Source organism: Pavona decussata, unplaced genomic scaffold (genome assembly GCF_977016875.1).
Source record: "Pavona decussata unplaced genomic scaffold, jaPavDecu1.1 SCAFFOLD_418, whole genome shotgun sequence".
NCBI lineage: Eukaryota > Metazoa > Cnidaria > Anthozoa > Scleractinia > Agariciidae > Pavona > Pavona decussata.
The window spans coordinates 207,394-222,759 of record NW_028145780.1 but is presented as its reverse complement, the minus strand read 5'-3'; the positions used below and the strand labels follow the sequence as shown (position 1 = coordinate 222,759).

The window sequence follows — 15,366 nt, the reverse complement described above, 5'->3', positions numbered from 1 at the left end:
GACCTCGTTATTTTCATTAACTCAGCTATTACCTTCATTAGGTTGAAAAATTGTTTGAAAAAAATTAAGGCAGAAAAATGCAGCCGGTAAGTCATCGTCAGAAACGTGGTCGAGCTCATCAGCGGGCACAAAGTAGGGAAACAGAGAACACGTACTCAAGAAAAGTTTTTTCGGGCAATACTTCTTCATATCGTGCTTCTTATGCTTCATAAACTCTATGCATAACATGTTAACATGTTCTGAAAGTCTTCTCCCCCCCCCCCCCCCCCCCACTGTGTAATTCCTGTTCCTACCAGACATAGCAAGAACTGGTCAAATACACTCATATTTGGCAACTTGAGTGCAGTGGATCGCAACTCTTTCGCGAATACGGTGACCATTCTTTTTTTTTTTTTTTGCATGCATTTTTTGAAATAATACAAACAGCTGTACTAGGTTAACAATCAGTCCACATTTTAGAACATTTTAGGCAAACTTAACTATTTCGCGCGAATCCGCCTAAAGCGAGGGACTTGGGCTTGATTACCATCCACTGTTCGGCTTTCGACTTTTATATTAACACTGCGCAATAGTAATGGCTGAAAAATACGCGTAGCTAAAAAGTGTCTGCATGCTCTTAGTTGCATCAGACCATAATTCTTTAACTGGAAAAGATGAGCAACGTAACTGATCTTGGCAAAAAAACACCAACCTAAATTTTCATTTACTTTTTATTGTGAATACAGTTAGCTACCATTCCTCGCTATGCAATCGATCTACATATAATAATGTATGGTCAACGTTTATCGAACACTATATGTAAAACATAAATGCATATAGTGCAAAGCTCAACGCACTTTAGAGCAGTTTTTATCTGTGTGTCGTAAAATCAAACCCAAGTACTTACTCTGGCCAATCGTGAGCGATGTACGGCAGCGCAATAAACCAATCAGAACTAGAAGCAAATACACACGTAACCGGCGCCAAGCGCTGGAAAACGCGTGGAAATGAGGCACGATTGATTTGGGTTTTGCTTCTCATTGGTTGAGAAAGAAACATCAGTACTTTGCTAACCAATCACAGAGCTAAACAAACCAAAACCAAAGTAATTAACAAATTACTTTCGAAAGTCATTTGAAAACCGTTCTTAATCACGCAGGAAATTACAAGAAATCATTTAATAGTCTGCAATATTCCTTTTTCAGTGGGCCAAGAAAATTCTTCTGTAGATGATGATTTTAAACCTAGTCTTTTTTCACTCTTATTTTCTCATTTGAAATATATTACATTATTGTATATTTGTTTGTTTAAAAGAGATAACTTTCACGAATGTGACTATAGGATACACTGAACAGTATTTAATATATAATACACTACTTTACAATGTCACATAATGGAACTACATGTAATAATATTATTTAAAACATTTTTCTATAGTTGTATATATTTACACACAGATGTACAAGGGCTAACTTGCGTACCAGTAAAGTTACAAACTCTGTCACTGTAAAATCGTTTTGTAGTTTCACTTAATTCTAAAGATACATGGCTATAAGCGAGCATGTGGTCACTATGAGCGTTAAAGAATTGGTCACCAAGGAAAAACTGAGCATTTATGTACATGTACCAGGGGCCAAACTAAGAGTTGGGCCCCAGGAACGAAATTTCCAAGGTTCTGAAACATTTCCATAGCAAGTCACCATCTTACATAAAGGCTTTGATGTATTGTGCATTTCCAGAAAAATATCCATACTCCCCCCACGGAGGTTATTTGTGTTGCACCCCTCTCCCCCTATGAAATTCCAGTTTAGCTTCATACTTTGCTTCTAAAATTTTGACTCCTAAGACCCCCCTCCCTCTAGGAAGTTCCAATGACCTTCCATGGGGTAGGTATGGATTTTTTTCTGGAACTGCACATTTAGTGAGAATGACAAGATTTTCCATCGTCCTATGCAACAGAACCAGCGATAGTTCCATAAGGATGAGCAAACTTTTCATCCATAAGTAAGTTCAAAAGTGTCATGACATCGTGTTTAAATTGCTTTAGAGTGCTAACATGGCCAGACTCTGTGCTATGTACATCACTTCCTTCACTGTCTGAGTGATGGCTGTTGTGTTGGTTGTGGTTACTGCCGCCGTCAGAGGAGTGGGGGTGTCTGAAACCTTCGGCAACATCAACAGCTCCCTCACATTGATAATCGCCATCGCCCTGATGTGAATGCTCTGGAGATTGGTCCCTACCCCAGGCACCCCCATTACCTTCTACATCTGATATGCTCGCCAAACCTTGGTAAACAGGTGATTCTAGTGGTCTCCAAAACCTGTTTGAGCTCTGTGCAAATGCTTCATCAGGAACTTCAGAATCATTGAACTCAAACTGTGTCCCCTCTGTACCCATAAACTGCGGGGCTAGGGATGAGAACCAAAATTCCTCTTCTAGGTCATCAAAGTCAACTTCACTGCTTGGCGAGCTGCTCTGGCACTCTTCATCTGATTGGATAGGAGTCACGCAGCAGATGTCCTCAACCTCCTTGTCATCTGCGTCACTCTCCTCGTCACTGGCTACGTAATCACTGATGTTGTCAGCAGCTGGGAAAGGGGTGGAAATGTCACACCACTGCAATGTTTCCAGCTCTGTGACCTTGCCAGAAGTTTCTCTCATTTGGTTTTGCATGTCTTCTGTTAGAGTTACTGAAGCATCAAACCAACCTGATAAAAATATATGAAAATGCACTCAGGCAAATTAAAACATTATTGAGACCAATGCACAGTCTTTGCCCTCCTTGCAGAAACCAACCTCTCCATACGTAGACTAGCCTTTCTTGTAAAGACAGCTCATCTGGTCCCAGCAAGAGAACCCAAATGATTTTATTATAAACATTTACAGACTCTGAATATGAATATATGCATATCTGTAAGATTCTGTCCCCAGTACCAGATGGTTAAATTCACATCAAAAACACGGGAAAAAATAAACGACAACAACAAGAAAATATTTTTTCTGGGGATTGGGGTACCTTTATACCACACCATACAGGGAGGGTGATGCCCATTTTAAAATTCATAGTAGGCAAAAGGATATATAATGAAATATTTTGAAAACTTTAAAAGGCTAAAAAAATAGACTGCCAACTGAAATGGTTGTAATTAACTTCAAATATCAGAAGCTAGCAAAAAATGGAGCACAAATTCCAGGGAGACCGCAGATATTACAACACAGATTGTTTGCCACCAGATTAAAAGAAAAAAAAAAAAAGAAAGAAATGACAGAGGCTTTGGTTGATCTTTGAGCTATATAAAAAGGCCATAACCACTTTGGTAGAAGTGAAGATGCTAACTATGTGAAAGGGTGAGTGATTGAACCTCTTGGCCAAGACTCCCTGTTTGAGACTTTACTGACCTGTTGGAGGGGAGGGGGGGAAAGGGAGGGGAGAGGTGTTACTGTTACATTGTACCTATTTAATTAATTTCTACACTAATGAGGTCAGAAAAAAGTATAAGGCCTTTCCAGTGCACACAGGAAAAATATAATAGTTTGTTGTAGTAAGTACAAGTAGCAACAACAGGAGTAGAGACTTCGACCTACAGATTAAATAAAAAGACTGAATGGTTCATCCCCACTTTTAGCCTCCCATCCAGTCGGTTTAAGGAGACGGCAGTAATAGAGACCCTAAAAATGACTGCCTGGGAGGCTACCCCACTTCCGGCCAAAAGGTCATAATATATTTTACCAATAAACAATTTTGAAATCTGAGAGTTTTTGATACAGTACAGCTTCCTTATTGTCTTTTCTTCCAAAAAAGTAAAACTTCATACTAATTATTAGTTTTCATCCTAATTACTAGAAGAAAACTAAAAATATAGAAAATAATGTGATAGCATTTAATTAATAATTTAAGGCATAATTTAAACAAGATATTTTCATCATTATGTCAAATACTGAAAAAAAAAATGTTAAGCGGTTTTGTGTACTGATAAACTGTATTTAAATAACATTGGATAACTGGAATGTTTCAGATTGTTTTCCTAGTCCTATTTTTCAAGCATTTAAACTTTTAACAAGACACAAGAAATATCACTGAAAAAGAGTATTTATAAACAACTTCTCAAAATAATGTGAGCACAAACTAGGAAATATGCAAATGTGCTAATATTGAGAAACTAGTATAACCTTAATTCACCATTCACCAGAGCATATCATGAAGAACCATTATAGCTGTGACAGATGCTCCCAATACACTGACTTAAAGTTATAACACTGCAAGACAAATGGCATCACATGGCACCCAAACATTCTATTTTTTCATGTTTAAAAACAAACTAGGCAGGAAGCCAGATATGTTAACCCCTGGAGTGTTAAGAATACATGATATTGCATTACAATAATTGTGGTTCCCAATCAATATCATTTTTGTTTTCCTACGCCAGCTGTCGATATCAGATAGCACAATCAAGAACACATTTTGCCTCAAGGCTATAAAGCTTCTTGCTATATTTTCAGATTTCTTCTAGAAGGATATATCTATTTAAGACCAGCCTTTTTTATCCTTTATCAGATACGTCTGGACCTTACATGGATGCTGGATACATGATACTACCTGAGTGTAGAGGTAGCTAAAAAAGCCAAAGGATTAATGCACGTAATTAGCTTAAATGTTTGACAAAAGAATACTTAACTAATGAAAAAAATGTTTAGACAGGCTTTGAAAATGGCCCCAGACTCTTATCTTTGGGAATCTTATGCCTGCTAGGCTCATAATCTGAAAAGGTAATTAACATGTCCAACTTCACACCCCAAACGTTAAACCAACTTGATAACACTGTTTGCTCATTTTTTCTGTGTCAGAGTGTGAATCATGACAAGGTTTGATTTTATCATTTTATTTATGCCCACAGCAGCGGGTCATTGGTGCATGAAAGGTTATGCATGATGGCACGATCGACGAGTATGAAATTCTAATATCCCCGAGGGTAGCGCCAATATGGAAATTGTGCCTAATCACTTGAATAGGATCCAAAAGATCAAACATTATGCTCAAAGACATGCACATATTCTCATGCAATCAACAGAACAGAAGGAGAACAGAGAAGCAGTCCCATGAACAGATAAAATTACACATTTGGTATAGAGAATAGTGTTGACAACAATAATTAATGAACATCATACTAGGGAAATTTCAATTGACATGAGTAATTTTAATGGATGAGTGACCTAAAAAATGCCATGTGCAATTAGGTGGACAACTGGATTTATATAATATTAGGGGTGATATTGACATTTGAATAACTGCCTCCTCAGTTTAAATTTCAAGAAATAAGACAATTTTGCAAAGACCCAAACTGAAAAAAAAAAAAGAAAAGAAAAGAACAAACGGAAAGTTCCTTCTTGCACAGAATCTTAAACCTAATTTTCAATGAATGAACAAAACTTAAACCCACTTCAAGTAATTTATTGTTTCCTGCTAGGGAACTGAATTGGCAAGATAAATAAACTTATCTCAAAATGTTCCTTACCATTCAAATCCTTCATATGCAGCACTGCTCTGGTGGTGTTGTGGATCAAGTGTAATGCCCAAATTGAAGCATCCTCCATGCTAGCATAGACTCGTGCATTTATGTTCATGAGGCACACTAAGCGATACAAAGCAAGACAGCTTGGAATTGGTTCTATACCGGAACCATGGCCTCTGAGGGTGTCGCAATGTGCCCGAAATGCCGCACCCCCCTGCATCCATGGTTCAGGGAAGGAAAGTATACAGTCATGGAATATCCAGGAATTGTTGTTCACATCATAGTTTACAAAAAGGTGAGGGACATCACTGTTGCTCACTACCGTCCACATGCCAGCCACTTCAGCTTGGATTTTGTTCTGTTCCTCAACATCCCAGTGCTTACTGCTAATGAAGTCTTCACAGTTGGCGACATATCCAGTATCAAAGCCTCCATCTGATTCATCGTCACTGTCAGTGGTGCTACTAGGGATTCTGGGCCTGGCTTTAGTGTCTTTCCTGTCAAATGAAAAATTGCCAATACTTCTTACAGGTGATCTTGGGCTTGTCAACCCACAGCTAGAAAGCGATGATGTCGTAGAGTTGCATCGACTACTCAGAAATTTAGGAGGGGGTATGTGTAAATCCTTCCCCATGCTAACGCCCATGGGGTGCATGAGGAAGTTGGGGTGGGTAATAATAGTGAGCAGTTCCAGTGCATCTTCTCTGAAAGACACTGATGTTGGGTTTCCGTTCGACAGGGTACACGACATGGCAGCCTTCCAGTCATACACTTCAAAATTCATTCCTGTAGCCCTGTGTTTGAGGCGATATCGCCATATGCGATAAAAAGTCAAGCCAGCTTCCTCGGTCACGTAGGCGCGAAAAAGGCAAAGCCAGCGGAACATCACCAGACAGCTCGGGATCACTTGGTACGGCCGTATGAAGCGCGCTGGAGTTGTAGTCTTCATCTTACAGCTGAACAAGTCGTCAATGTACTCCCTTCGCTTATCGATGAAAGTCCACTTCAAATCGTGTGTGTCGAAAAATAACTCAAAGTTCTTGTTGAATCCAGGCGTGTTTTGCTCGACCTCTTGATCAAACGCGTCCGGTACGGCCCACTTCATCATGGTCTGTGCCATGTGCAAGAACATATTTTCACGCAATTCGATTTCCGTCAACTCATCTCCGCTAACACGACAGCAGACAAAATACTTCATCTCATCGGGCGAGAAGTTACCTCTGAGAGCCAACTCCTGGTACGTATTCGTCCAGTTGATGTGGGATAAAGACGCTTTTTCGTACAAAAACCTCTGCGAAGGCCATCGCAACAACACGAGCCTTCGCCACAGCGAAGGAGTCTTGGCGATGTTGCGCCACTGTTTACAGACCGAAGATAGCTTTGCCAGTGTTGCTGCATCGAGATATCCAAATATATGAAGCAAAATTTCGTCCAAAAATACTGCCATAATGAAAACACGGTGTTATGATTTAGAAAATAAAATTGCGCGCTATATGCGACGTTCGTCTCGATCGTTTCTTCTGTTTTGTTTCGTCACGTGGTATTCAGGTTTTGTTTACTTCGCCACGACCGGAAGTGAACGTCGTCCCCAGGGAAATCTGCGACAATACGTACGTGGCCTCTCGCCTTAGAGTCGAGGCTGAGGCGGAAGTCTGTTTTGCCGAAGAAGCGCCGAATAATGTCGTTCCTTCGGTTAATTTTCGGAACGTCGGCACTACTGACCCACTGCAGGCGCAGGTTTTGAAGCGATGAAGACGTTGCAAGCGATCGAGAAGTCGATAACGTGGCATTATTTTTTGTCGCTAGGTAAGCTTTTATAGGCTGTGACTAGGTAGACTACCCTTTTCTGAACTTGAAGGCAAGGTAAGCCTTTCCACAAATTTCTACTTTCAGTGAGTGAGAAAACGAATGAATTAAAAGTTGGTTAACGAGTGGACGTGGCACAACTGTGATGGTGGTCGAATAAAGAGGCAATTATTAGTACGGTGAGTAGTTTTCGTACCGTTTCATACCTATTGAAATGGTTTGATTTTTCTGTTGGACATGGTTGTCGTATGTCAGATTACTAAATATACATAATCAAAGGTAAATATGCGTAAAATTGGGGCTGGCTTTGGGTGGGGGGAGTTGCGGGTTTTTTTTTGGGGGGGGGGGGGTTGGGGGTGGGGGGAGGAAGTGCTTGCCTGTATGGAAAAAACACAATGCAGGGTCACTTTTGAAGACGATTATATTTGGTGGCTTGTTTGGCTCGGCAGTGGGTGTAAAGAACAAGATATAAAGGATATGCGCGTTAAGTCTTAGGTTGGTATATTTGGTGGCTCGTTTGGTTCGGCAGTGGATGTAAAGAACGAGATATAAAGAATGTGTGCGTTAAGTCTTACATCTGTATATTTGGTGGCTTGTTTGGCCCATTTGGCTCGGCAGTGGATGTAAAGAGCGAAATATAAAGGATATGCGCGTTAAGTCTTAGGTCCGTATATTTGGTGGCTCGTTTGGCTGGGCAGTGGATGTAAAGAACAATATGTGAAGGATATGCGCGTTAAGTGTTACATCTGTATATTTGGTGGTTCATTTGGTTCAGCAGTGGATGTAAGCGAGGATCAAACGAGCCAAAGAGCCAGCTCGTTTGTTATATGGATGAAAGTGGCCCTGTAAACTGTAGTTTAGCCGGAAAAATACGGTACACAATAGACAGCAGAGTAATACCCCATTTGGTCGAGCATTCAGAAATTCATAAAATTGTCTTTGTTGGAAGAATTTTGCTGCATTGTGTGGTTCCAGAAAATACCCATACCCTCCAGTGCCCCTACCATCAAAGGTTATTGTACATTCAAAAGAGAGGGGGAGGGGTGGGGAGTACAAACCAAATCCTTCCATGGCGGAGACATGCAGACTGAGTGAAAAAAGGGTCAATATTTATTTTTAGACCAAGTTTTAAAATACACCCAATTTGAACAAAAATTAAACAAGTCTTCTACTTTTTATGACTTATTACAATAAATAAATATTATTTGCTCATTGACTGTCTAATTTTACCGCAGACATACTTTAATTCTACCTCTGCAAATTTGGTCTCATGCGTGCATACCGGTATGCTCTTTCTGCACTCAACCCTTCAGTTATTTTCTGGAACAACACATGTCAGCTATTTTAATTCAATATATCAGTATGTACAATAAACTCACCCTTTGTTACTAAAGCTATATTCCTTCTCTGCATTTGTGCAGTGGATCACTCATGTAATTTGCTCTGTTTTGGTTAGTTCTTACTACCTTCCTCCCTTGGGTTTGGGAAGAGGCTGTAGGGGAAACTAAAATGATAATTTCTTATTTTATTTGTCTTACAGGGCTCAGTGTAAACTTCATCCTCAGAAGTTACCCCACAGAAACATGCTTGTTATTGCATACATCTCATTCGGAGTCCTCTCAGGCCTCTGTGCTCTTTTTCACTTCAAATGCAAGACAGGACAAAGTCATGAAATGACGATAGCTAACCCCAACTTTGTAGCTTTCCAGAACAGCTACTTTAAGGTTTACTTCCCAGCGCTGATGGCAGAGTGGCTTCAAGGACCCTACCTGTACAAACTTTACAGTCATTATGGCTTCATTGACACACAGATTGCTATCATATATGTATGTGGCTTTGCATCAAGTGTTGTGTTTGGAACATCGGCTGGATACTTTGCTAGTGCTTTTGGACGTAAAAAGGCTTGTGTGGTTTTCACACTGCTTTACTCCTGTTGTTGTTTGACAAAATTGTCAAGAAATTATGCCATTCTGATCTTTGGAAGAGTTTTGGGTGGAATCTCAACATCTTTGTTGTTCACAGCTTTTGACGCATGGTACTTGTATGAACATACTCAGACTCATAATTTTCCAAATGAATGGGTGTCAGCAACATTTGCCAAAGCGACACTTTACAACAGTGTGATTTCAGTAGTGGCAGGGATCTTGGCAAATTCTATAGCAGAGTGGATGCGATTTGGCCCTGTTGCTCCATTTGTTCTTGCAATACCATTCCTCATAACTGCTGGTGTTTTGATCCAGTTAACCTGGGAAGAAAACTATGGTGGCAAACAGCTCAAAGTTATTCAACCTTGTATGGAGAGCCTGCGCTACATTGTAACTAACAACAGGGTCATGCTGATTGGCATTGTCACCTCACTCTTTGAAAGCGTCATGTACATTTTTGTATTTTTATGGACGCCGGTGTTGGACAGAGCACACCATTACCCCCCACTGGGAATCATCTTCTCTTGCTTTATGTTGTGTGTCACACTCGGCAGTTTTCTGTTCAACTTTACAATCAATCGTGGGATAAACCCAGCAAGCGTAGTCATTCTAACTGTCATTGTAGCATCACTAGCAAACATTGGTGCAGCATTTGCGAGTGCAAATCATCCTAGGACATCATTTTTGATGTTTGTCATCCTGGAACTGGCTTGTGGCGTTTACTTCCCAGCAATGGGTTGGCTGCGGCAAAGAATTCTTCCTGAAGCTCACCATGCTGGAATTATAAACTGGTTCAGGGTGCCATTAAATGCGATTGCTGCAGTTGTTTTGATGGTGCTTCATGATACACACAGTAGTCATGGAATATCTGCAATATTTGCTCTTTGTTCTATTCTGTTGGCTGTTGCAGGAATTGCTGCTGTAAGACTGTTTGTCCTGTCAAGAAATGATGAAAATTTGAAAATTGTTCATGACGAGGAAGAGGGACTTCCGTGAAATGATACACGGAAAAAAAGTGTTTTCCATTAATTCAGTGTTGATTTTAATGTTTTCCAACCATGATGATGAAAATGGGATATTTTTTGTCCATGCAAAATTGCTCTGAAAAGAAAGATTTCTTAAAGCCAAATTATATTATTCTGGCTTAAACCTCTTCAACTTCAACCTCTTCATGACCTTTTTACCTTGAAAACAGAATTTCTCCAAACTGACCCTAATTGACCCTGGTAACATTCTTTTGGGGCAATTCTATGACTATTCTTATTCCAGTTCAGGAAGGAGAGAATATACAGAATATAATTTCCCAAAAGAGCACAATTCTTCCTTTTCCATCAATTTGAAAACCTTGCCAAATTTTGCCATTCCTCTTATTCTGGGTAAGGTGTATTCCATTGATTCTGCTATCAGGGCAGAATGAACAGAATAAGCTGTATATTCCAAAAAAAGAATAAACCGCTAAAGATCATGAATACAATCTATTATGTGCATTCCTATTCTGGAATGGTCCAAAGCAAATGCACCCATAGTTTCACCTTATCTGGCATCTGAGGTTTTTTAACTTCACAAACAAGAACAAAAGGACTCAAGAAACAAATGCTCCATTTGATAGCTTGGTAAGGTATTGTAGAACAGTGCTGAACCCCTTCAATATGTGAATATCTTCTTTCCATGAGAATTTGCTCGTTCGTTGATCAGATAAAGTGATTTTTTTGCATAAAATTTAAGTTCCTCGCATTAGCAAGCAATAACCTCTGAGCCCACAGTTCCTGTGGTCTTACTCCAATCATGTGATTCCCTTATTTGGCTGCACATGTGATTATACAGTGAATATCTCGTTATTTGCCACTTTCTTGTAGATAGGCAAGAGTTTGTGCAAGAGTTTAGGTTCAGGTGAAAAGAAAGTGACCATTAATAATAAGGCGATCGTATGAACAGGGGTGAGGTTTTGCCTTAATGAAAGTGGACATTTTATGCTTTTAAGGTGGCTTACTACAGTGTTAATGGAGTATAAGGGCACAACTTTTAACTCTTTTAAAAAAGGTTCCAAAGTGTTTTTCCCTTCACTGTTTACTGTTTGCTTAAGTGTTTTACGATTCTATGTGAAATTTGAACAATTAAACGTCAACAAATAGCCAAAATGAGCGACCGAGTATCCAATGAGAGACTGGGCACTAGTAGGTTAAGTCACGTTTTTCTCAAATTCTACCCGTATTACCTCACCTGAAAATTTCAGGAATAAGAAATTGGGTCTGATTTAACATTCATGCAAAGTAAAATAAAAATCTGTAAGACAGTTTATGTGCAAACTAAGAGAATGTGAAATCAAAAATAGCTCAAAATCTGTCTTACAGATTTTTCAAAAATTTTGGCTCCAAACGTGATTCATCCGAACAAATCAACCGTGAAAATTTCATCATAAGTTGTACGGTAAGTTTTCGAGCAATCCTCGATCAAAGAAAGGTTTTTACAACCTGGGACGATATTTGAATTGCGCATGCCCTTTATCTAAGCGCGCGCTCATGTAACGCCATGTATCGCGTGCGAGAAAGTTACCGTAAATTAGAGCTCTTTTACCGAATGTTTATCAAACTTTTTTGCCATATTTTTTTGGCCCTAGGCTTGATTACATGTTTGAACGGAGTTTTGAAACTATCGCTACATATACCAAAGAGATTTGACGCCTTTCAAGTGCTGAAGCGGTTTTTGTCACTTCTTGAGGTTACTTGCGTCATTTTTGCACGTGCGACAAATACTGACGTGTGGCAGGCTATCATAGCGCGCGCTACTAAGTCTCGGAAAAACTGTAGTAAGCCACCTTAAAGGAAATAATTTGGTGATAGTCAAAGCTACTTTCTAATAAAATTATGGCTCTTATTGCATGCTTTCCATCAAACACCAAACTTCCTGAAATTTTGGCTGGTAGACAAAATTAATTAAAAATTCAGGTTTGACTAGAAAATTGAGAGAAGAAGTCAAGCATTAGACAGCCTTTTATCCAGAAAATAAAAATAATGGGCATCCAAGTGGCATGTTTCTTGTAATGTTTTTTAAAGATTGAGTGAATTTAAAGTGGGTATCGTCTTGGGCTTTCTACTGGCTAAAAACTTGTTTCCAAAGCTTGCCAGTACAAAATTATTACTTTACCTGCTGTATTCTGTGAATTTACTTACTTTTATTTTTAAAGCACAACGTTACCTCAAGTTTGTGTAGTAGGCTTTTTTTTGTAAGAACATCTAATTTTGGGGCTAAGGCTGGACATTCTAATATTTTTGGCAATTTGATCCTGAAAAAGTTCTTAAGCTGTCCTTAAGTTATCTGTTATAGTATTTCAATAAATCTATGCGGACGTGACCAAGGGGGTGTCAATTAGCTTGTGACATGCTCTGTGTCATGGCTTACATGTACTCTAGTGCTTGGTACAAGATGTTGAGGCATCCTACTCTCGGTAAATTTGATCTTAACTGGCTCCTCCGAGGAGCGTTGCGTGACGAGCCTAAAAACGGCTGCGTAGGAGACTAAGCATCAATGTTCTTATAAAAAAAGGTTCTTACAAAAAAAAGAGTGTACTTCAGTTGAAGCTTGATGCAGCAATGATTAATGAAACTTGGGATAATTTGCTGAAATGGTAGTAAATTAAAAAAAATAGATATTTATTTGTCATGAAAGGTGTTAGTAATCCTGGTTTGAAATGTCAATCGTTTGACACCAACGATTAATTTGAGCAATCAGATATTTATTTAAAAGATAAAATAAGTACAACTAACTATTTATAGAATATATAATAGGATGCCAGTACTGTTCAAATTGAAACTCGATTTTGAAATTTTAAATGCAGTCCAAGAGAAACAAACTGTACAAAAATTAGTGTAAGCAACAATATTTTGACCAAACAAACAAATAAGTGACCATATGAAAGAAATGTGATGGTATATTTCCAGCCTGGTGAATGAATGAGAATGATGATTATTCAAGAAAGTGACGCAGGCATACTCGGAAAAAAGAAATCCGAGTGCTCCTATCAGGAGTCGAACCTAAGACCTTCCGATTACTAGTTCGGATGCTCTACCACTGAGCTACAGGAGACTCGTGGGAGCTAAGGCCATTAAACTAGGTTCATGGGACAAACATCCTGCATACTGCTAGGATTTGAATGTCGAACGTGTGGTATATGAAAGAAATGTGATGGTATATTTCCAGCCTGGTGAATGAATGAGAATGATGATTATTCAAGAAAGTGACGCAGGCATACTCGGAAAAAAGAAATCCGAGTGCTCCTATCAGGAGTCGAACCTAAGACCTTCCGATTACTAGTTCGGATGCTCTACCACTGAGCTACAGGAGACTCGTGGGAGCTAAGGCCATTAAACTAGGTTCATGGGACAAACATCCTGCATACTGCTAGGATTTGAATGTCGAACGTGTGGTATATGAAAGAAATGTGATGGTATATTTCCAGCCTGGTGAATGAATGAGAATGATGTGAGAATAAGTGACCAGTTGTAAAATTGCCCAAGTTGTTGTTGTTTTTATTTATTTTAGTTGTAAATTCCGTCTGTACTCACTAGTAATTCTCTAAATTCTTCTCATTCGTAGCCTTTTGCCCCCTTTAGCTACTACGCACATGTTCTGCGCATCTGAAGATGGACACGGTGCCAGCTCACGGTACCTCGTAAGAAAATCCTTAAATAACAAGGACTGGAACCAGGTTTGTGAGCCCGCGAGAATGGGCACCCCCACCATACTCATGTTTTTCGCGAAAACCGCTGAGCTCTGAGATCTGGTTTAGGTCCTTGTCATCTAAGGTCTTCCACCTCACAAAGCAAACGTATTTTTGCGCGGTTTATGACTATGTAGGAAAAGAAGGTTTTAGTAAGGGCTATTGAAATCCAAAAAGAAAATTTGGAGATCACGTATTTTTCAGAGAGAATTAAGCTTTAATTCGGAAAAAAAAGATCCATAGATTGTTATGTATTTTACAGTGCGACGCGCCTTACCGTGGCCACCCAACGAACTTTTTTTACAAGTTAGCCAATCAGGATACACGAATTTGACTAACGGTCACGCCTCCTTGCAAAGTCCAACAGGCAAGTGACGCAACAACGAATTATTGAAAGCATGTCGTTTTGTATTTTATGGCTAACTTGTAAAAAATAGTTTGTTGGGTGGCCACGGTAAGGCGCGTCGCACTGTAAGGGTTTTTAGAATCATTGTTGCTCAATTATCCCTGAAAAATGCGAGGTTACTCCCATTTCTCTTTTTGGTTTTCAAAAGCCCATGTCTGCTTTTCCCGCATAGTCGTAAACTGTGCTAAATACTTCTGCATTAGGAGGCACCGACTTTAGGGCCATCTACACTGGTGATTTGGCATAAACTTCTCAAAGTCCCTTCTGGGACCTCTCAAGGCCTTCAAAAGCACACCAAAAAACACTATAAGGAAGTACGTGTGCTTGTGAGTAGTTTTCACGCTTCAGGATTTCATCCATGCTAAAAAGCTGGAATCGCTTTAGCTTGTATAGCACAATGAACAGATTCTCGAGAATATACCGCTCAGAAGCTTTCACACTTTAGAATTTCCACCGTGCCTAGCAGAGCCTTTCTTCAATCCTGAAGAGAGGCTCTGCTCGCGGGATGTACTGAGAATTTCAGCAAAAAGTCCACAGCTAAAACGACCTTCTACAGCATAATGAACGGCACGGCAGGAAAGTACTGCTCAGTAGCTTTCACATTTTGCGATTTTATCAACAAACTAAAAAGTTTGAGACAAAGTTCTGATATTGTGATGAAAGCGGGATTGGTAGCTACAAATGCCAATCGCTTTCCCACAAATTGGACATTACCTAATTACTCTTTTAGCTGAATGGCATGCACCCTGCTCTCATCGCTATGGAATTACCGTGAAAGTACAGCGAGGTTAGCTCCTCCTTCCTCCGGATTAGACCAGGGAAAATAGGTACCAAGTTCATACATTGATGCTGAAAAGCCAAAAATACTGAATTTGAAATTGGCCCATGATGCATGATCAAGGAAATACGATAATTATGTCTTGAGCGAGCAAGGGAGATAAAGGACTTTGAGAAAAAGCGTTTGGATTGTACCGATTGAAGACGTTTCCCGTATTTTCCCGTCCCAAGAGATACTACAGTGA

General features: G+C 39.6%; 2 protein-coding genes across 3 annotated transcripts; one reads left to right on the top strand and one right to left on the bottom strand.

Annotated features, from left to right (window-relative positions):
• Positions 1 to 692: 692 nt before the first annotated feature.
• LOC146450831 (uncharacterized) lies at positions 693 to 7,087 on the bottom strand. Its single transcript, XM_085099928.1, has 2 exons — positions 5,494 to 7,087; positions 693 to 2,688 (listed from the first exon to the last, which is right to left on the bottom strand). Exons 1-2 carry the CDS (start codon positions 6,935 to 6,937, stop codon positions 1,928 to 1,930), a joined length of 2,205 nt encoding a protein of 734 aa, XP_084956054.1. The 5' UTR covers positions 6,938 to 7,087; the 3' UTR covers positions 693 to 1,927.
• Positions 7,088 to 7,230: 143 nt separating this feature from the next.
• Positions 7,231 to 10,664, top strand: LOC146450830 (solute carrier family 61 member 1-like). Of its 2 annotated transcripts, XM_085099929.1 has the most exons (3): positions 7,231 to 7,296; positions 7,384 to 7,475; positions 8,837 to 10,663. In XM_085099929.1, exon 3 carries the CDS (start codon positions 8,880 to 8,882, stop codon positions 10,215 to 10,217), a length of 1,338 nt encoding a protein of 445 aa, XP_084956055.1. In that variant the 5' UTR covers positions 7,231 to 7,296; positions 7,384 to 7,475; positions 8,837 to 8,879; the 3' UTR covers positions 10,218 to 10,663. The 2 variants fall into 2 exon arrangements, with proteins under 2 accessions (XP_084956055.1, XP_084956056.1); XM_085099930.1 differs by lacking the exon at positions 7,384 to 7,475 and having other exon boundaries at positions 7,233 to 7,353; positions 8,837 to 10,664.
• The last annotated feature ends 4,702 nt before the right edge of the window (positions 10,665 to 15,366 follow it).

Excerpts from the sequence above, each read along its gene's own strand:
- LOC146450831 (XM_085099928.1), bottom strand. The coding sequence starts at position 6,937 with ATGGCAGTATTTTTGGACGAAATTTTGCTTCATATATTTGGATATCTC. Across the intron at positions 2,689-5,493 it reads GCATATGAAGGATTTGAATG|GTTGGTTTGATGCTTCAGTA; the intron begins GTAAGGAACATT and ends TATTTTTATCAG.
- LOC146450830 (XM_085099930.1), top strand. The coding sequence starts at position 8,880 with ATGCTTGTTATTGCATACATCTCATTCGGAGTCCTCTCAGGCCTCTGT.